A 6000-nucleotide genomic window follows, 5' to 3' on the forward strand; every position below is an offset into this window, starting at 1 on the left:
GAATTATGACAAGAAGCAGGGCTGGGGATATAGCCTAGTGGCAAGAGTGCCTGCCTCGGATACACGAGGCCCTAGGTTCGATTCCCCAGCACCACATATACAGAAAACGGCCAGAAGCGGCGCTGTGGCTCAAGTGGCAGAGTGCTAGCCTTGAGCGGGAAGAAGCCAGGGACAGTGCTCAGGCCCTGAGTCCAAGGCCCAGGACTGGCCAAAAAAAAAAAAGACAAGAAGCAAAAATGTGCTATAATCCTTGTCCTGGTCATTAAGTAACTATATGTATATGCTTCCCAGAAACCACTGAGCCTCAATGTTCTTGTCTAAAGAATGAGATTTTAAACTACACAATAACCACATTTTTAAAATTCACACACCTTTGTTTCTATTTATTTATTTATTTAAAAGTTTAGATTTTTAAATCTTACCTCATCTGAAGAATCTACTTGTCCCAATGTTCCTGTTGCACCTGCAAACCCTACGGAGAGGGGAAAAAAAGTGCTTCATATTTAACATAAACAAGTATCAAAAAGTTAAGTTTTGTCACATGAACACATCTCATTCTAACCGTTATCTATCTTGATAAAGTTCCACATCTGTTTTGAATAAATTTGGACTTAATAGACTGGTATTTCTATAGGAAATTTCAGTGAAAACTCATACTTACATATAGTATAAGGATTTCTTTCTTTTTCACTATTTCTTTGCTTTCTATCCCATACTTGAGCTTGAACTCAGGGGCTAGGTGGTATTCCTTATTAGCTTTTTCACTCAAGGATAGTCCACTTTCCTGCCTGGACTGGCTTTGAGCCATGATCCTAAATCTCAGCTTCCTGAGTAACTAGGATTACAGGCATAAGCCACAGGCACTCAGCTTATTTTTAATTTTCAAAATATAACTCAGGGGGCTGAGAATATGGCCTAGTGGCAAGAGTGCTCGCCTCATATACATGAAGCCCTGGGTTCGATTCCTCAGCACCACATATATAGAAAACGACCAGAAGTGGCGCTGTGGCTCAAGTGGTAGAGTGCTAATCTTGAGCAAAAAAAGAAGCCAGGGACAGTGCTCAGAACCTGAGTTCAAAGGCCAGGACTGGCAAAAAATATATATATATGTACGTATATATATATATATACGTATACATATATATACGTATATATATACGTACATATATATATACAATTTAGATAATATTTATCAAAATAAACTCCAGAAATTGGAAACACCTTAGAGGGTTGTTTTCATTTTATTTCCCTTTTGTCTTATTTATCTGTCTTTGGGAAAGTAAGAACACGCATAGAAATGGAAGGACAAAAGGTGAACAAATGCAGCAGTCTCAGAGACATAAGGTGTATGTTTCCTTTCATATGCAGAATCTAGATCTAAAATACTCAGGACATAATAAATTACACAGGTCTCTAGGCATTCACATACAGTGAGAACAAAGGAGGATACTCTTAGGAGAGTAACAGAAAGGCATAATAATGCCTATGTGCTTCTGATCACAAAAAAATAGTATTTATCAAAATGAACTCCAGAAAATGAAAACAAGAGGTTTTCCTTTTTTGCCAGTTATGGGGTCTGAAGTTCTTTTGGTTAAGGCTAGCACTCTGCCACTTTGAGCCACAGCTCTACATCCAGTTTTCTGGTGGTTATTTGGAGATAAGAGTCTCATAGATTTTCCTGCCCCGGATGACTTTGAACCATCATCAGACCCTAGCCTCTTAAGTGGCTTACAGTTGTGAGCAACTAGTGCCCAGTTGATGTCTTCTCTTTTTTGCAGTTTTTGTTTACTTTCCTTTTTGTTCTGTTTGTTTGTGTATATGTCTCTGGGAGTATAAGGAGTATAAGGAGTATAAGGAGAGGGACAGAAATGGACAGTGAACAAAGGCAGCAATGGTACTCACTGAACCCTATGTTGAAAATGAACTATATAATTTATGGGTGGCAATGGGAGGAAAAAACTGGGAGAGATAAAGGGATAAAGATAAAGGGTGACACTGTTCAAAAAGAAATGTACTCTTTACCTGACTTATGTAACTGTAACATCGCTTTATAATAATAATTTTTAAAATAAAAATCATACAAACAAAAAAACAATGGTTTGAGCTGACATCTGGTGGCTCATTCCTATAATTCTAGCTACTCATGAGGCTCAAATCTAAGGATTGTTCAAACAGACAAATTCCAAAGACTCTCCAATTATCCCAAAATGGAGGCCTTATTCAAGTGGTAGAGCACCAACCTTGAACAAAAAAAGCCAATCAAGAGTTTAAGCCTTGAGTTTAAACCCCATTACTCTCGCCGGCTCATGCACACATGCTCTCTCGCTCTCTGTCTCTCTCTCTCTCTCACACACACACACACACACACACACACACACACACACGCACACAGAGTGACAATTTTATCTCAATATAAATGTGCTTAATAATGAATACAGAGAAGTCACTACTACTGTTCAAATGAAATAAACAAACCTTGGACTGCCAGAGTACTAGTACCAGCCGATGGTTCCTGCATACCATATATAAGCTTATCCTCAGGATATGTGAGTCCCGAGCTCTTCAAAGCTGAAAGGTACTTCTCATGACTTTTCTTTGCACAAGCATTTTCTCCAAGACCTAATATTTAAAACAAAGTTAATATCCGAAGAAAATATTCTATACAAAATCGAAGTAGAATCATCTCACTAATAAAATAGGTACATCTCCTAATAGAGGATACAATGAACAGTATAAAACATATTTATGCTTATGTTTAGATTTAAATACCAGAATGTACAGCATATTTATAACCAATACTAAAAACTATAAAGTAGCACAGCAACTAAAATATGTGAGAGATATGTAACACATGGCAAGATTAATAAGGACTATCCTATAGCCTTCAAGGAACTTGAAAACCAGTAGTAAAGTCAAGACAGGTAACATGGTAGATGACAATTACTAAGTAAGACATCACCATTTGGTTTGACAGTCTGTGCTATCAAAACAGCAAGCATTCAAACTATCCATAGCAGAGTGCTTACTTAGGAGACAATTCCTGGAGGAAATAAAGAATGAATGAAGTTTTCAAAGATTACACATGAAATTATTGGAGGGTTTTTTTTGATGGTAAGAAAATTGGACAGAGCTTTGTTTTACAAGCAACTAAGCAAGCAAACAAGCAGACAAATAGACAGAAAGTAGACAAACAGAAGGGCAGGGGCACACTCTAACAGAGTGTGGGTATTCTCGAAGCTAGAGATAGACACTAAAATTATTTTTAATTCCTGTTTATGCCAAGGTTTTTACTGTCACATTTTAGGAATTAAGTTCACAATACAGAAAAAAATAATAAAATGAAATATTCCTACCAAGATTTTTAAATAAATAATTTGTGTACCTGAGCTAACAAAGTGATTAAACTATTTTACATTACAGTGTCAGGTATACAAACACTCACTATTTTTATGTTTCATAATGTAAAGTTTATATTATTATAAAATCATAGACCAAGTAATCCAAATGTTTAGAATGTCAAAAAATAGAGAAGTGAATGTTGGTGTTGCTTAAAGGTAGGGTAGAATATGAATATATTGAATATATCATACCAAAAGTTAAGAGACCTGGGTTCACTAACATATTTTAGTTGAGAACTCTTAAAACAGGTCGCTTAATTTTTCTGAAGCTCGAATTTCTTTGTCTACAAGATAAAAATTATCTTAATTTCTACATTTAGCATTAGTTGAAAAAAATCTACATTTTACTTCTAAGTTATAAATACACATTTTTTTTGGGGGGGGGGCCACCTGGGCACTGTCCCTGAGCTTCTTTTTGCTCTACCAATTGAGGTCCAGTGGCACTTACAAGTTTTTCAGTTTATGTGGTACTGAGAAATCAAACCCAGGGCTTTATTCATGCAAGGCAAGCACTCTACCACTAAGCCACATTCCCAGCCCAAAATAGCCAATCTCTGATTATAACAGTACAAGAAAACCATAATTTCTCCTAATACGTTACTTACCAGAAGTTAGATCTTTGTAGTTTTGCTGATTTGTTAAAACCTGAGTAAGAACAGACCTCATTGCTCCTCCCATTTTAGTGAGTTCTTCTAAAAAGGAAATTTGAGGTTCCAAAAGCTGAAGGACTTTGTTAAGATCTTTTTCTGATGGTACATCAGCTGCTAATTGAAAAAAAAATTAATAAGACAAAATGTATTTTATATGTAAATATATATATAAAACTAAGAAAAGATATAGTTAAAATATTTTTCTCAAAATGATATTCTCTATAAACTACACTGGCAAACTTATAGTACTTTATAATCATTGTATGTTATAATTTTTAAAAGCCAATATTAAGAACTCTGTTAGAAAATTGCTATCTACCCAGCATCAGTCTAGAATGGACTTACTCAGTAATTCAGTATCCCCCAAAAAAGACATGAACCATAAGGTACTAAGCATTTGTCTGAAGGGGAGGGTCCCATGCTTCCAGATGTATAAATGTAATACTAAAATCATTTCAAAATAAGGTAGTCTTTAGGAAAAAGCTAAGATTACATCCTAGAATAAAATAGAATAGAATTAAAATATATTGAGATTAGTGGGCTCGGATTATGGCCTAGTGGCAAGAATGCTTGCCTCGTATACGTGAAGCCCTGGGTTCGATTCCTCAGCACCACATATATAGAAAAGGCCAGAAATAGCGCTGCGGCTCAAGTTGGCAGAGTACTAGCCTTGAGCAAAAAGAAGCCAGGGACAGTGCTCAGACCCTGAGTTTAAGCCCCAAGACTGGCAAAAACAACAAACAAAAATATATTGAGATTAGTATAAAAATATTCAGACAGCCAGGCACTAGTGGCTCACGCCTGTAATCCTAGCTACTCAGGAGGCTGAGATCTGAGTAAGACAATTCAAAACCAGCCCAGGCAGAAAAGTCCATAAGATTTTTATTTATTTATTTATTTATTTTTGGCCAGTCCTGAGGCTTGGACTCAGGACCTGAGCACTGGCCCTGGTTTCATTCTGCTCAAGGCTAGCACTCTACCACTTGAGCCACAGCACCACTTCTGGCTTCTTCTGTTTATGTGGTGGCAAGGATTTGAACCCAGGGCTATGCAAGCACTCAACCACTAAACTATATTCCCAGCCATCCATGAGACTCTTATCTCCAATAAAAACTACTCAGAAAAAGCTGGAAGTGGCACTGTGGCTCAAGCGGTAGAGCACCAGTCCTGAGCACAGAAAGGTTAAAGGCAGGCCCTGAGGTCAAGCCCAGGACCGGCCAAAAAAAACTAATAAGTAACAATAATAATATATGGACATAATTAGCCCTAATGTTAAAATTATTCAAAAATGTTAGTTTCACATTTAATTCTGTACAGAAAATAACCTACTCTATCAAATTCCAAAAAAATACAATAGAGTCATGGTTGCTGAAGCTAAAAGCACTAAAATGAGAGAAAACTTTTTCATAAACATATGCAAAAACATCCATCATTTATTAAGGATTCATTTTACTAAAAACTGAAGAAAAGAAAAGAAAAATTAAAAAGCCAGTTAAGGAAAGGATTTGCAGAACTAGGAGATAATTTTAGAGGGAGGTACCAACAGGAGGACTTGTCCAATAAATTAAAAAGAATATTAAAGATAAGACATGTTTTATAGATGTTGAATATAAAATCAAGGAACTAAATACATTTAGAGTTTAATCATAATTGGTTAGAAAAATACATAAAGGAATAAGGAGGCCCTTGGTGCCCAAGAAAAAGGAAAATTAAATTTCACTCAAATTTTATTCAGCATCTAAAGCCTTCTACAGTTGTCTATATCTAGTATAGTATATTATTCATTTTTACATTCTCCTTCAATGACATTTATAGTAACAAAAATGTGATACAGTTGTATACATCTAATATACTATATACTACTCATTTCTACATTCTCCTCCAATGACTTTTTTTTCCCCCAAATCCTGGAGCTTGAACTCAGGGCCTGAGCACTGTCCTTGGCTTCCTTC

The 6000-nt window shown here is 36.0% G+C and overlaps 1 protein-coding gene across 1 annotated transcript in view; it reads right to left on the reverse strand.

Moving 5' to 3' along the window:
• Nucleotides 1–6000, reverse strand: part of Ubr3 (ubiquitin protein ligase E3 component n-recognin 3) — a 155140-nt gene that overhangs the window by 142865 nt on the left and 6275 nt on the right. The window contains exons 2-4 of the mRNA XM_048345753.1: nucleotides 4004–4173; nucleotides 2476–2619; nucleotides 423–472 (exon numbers count right to left, since the gene is read on the reverse strand). Of these exons, the coding sequence (XP_048201710.1) occupies nucleotides 423–472; nucleotides 2476–2619; nucleotides 4004–4173 (364 nt within the window). The remainder of the gene's footprint in view (nucleotides 1–422; nucleotides 473–2475; nucleotides 2620–4003; nucleotides 4174–6000) is intronic.

Source organism: Perognathus longimembris, chromosome 4 (assembly GCF_023159225.1).
Source record: "Perognathus longimembris pacificus isolate PPM17 chromosome 4, ASM2315922v1, whole genome shotgun sequence".
NCBI lineage: Eukaryota > Metazoa > Chordata > Mammalia > Rodentia > Heteromyidae > Perognathus > Perognathus longimembris.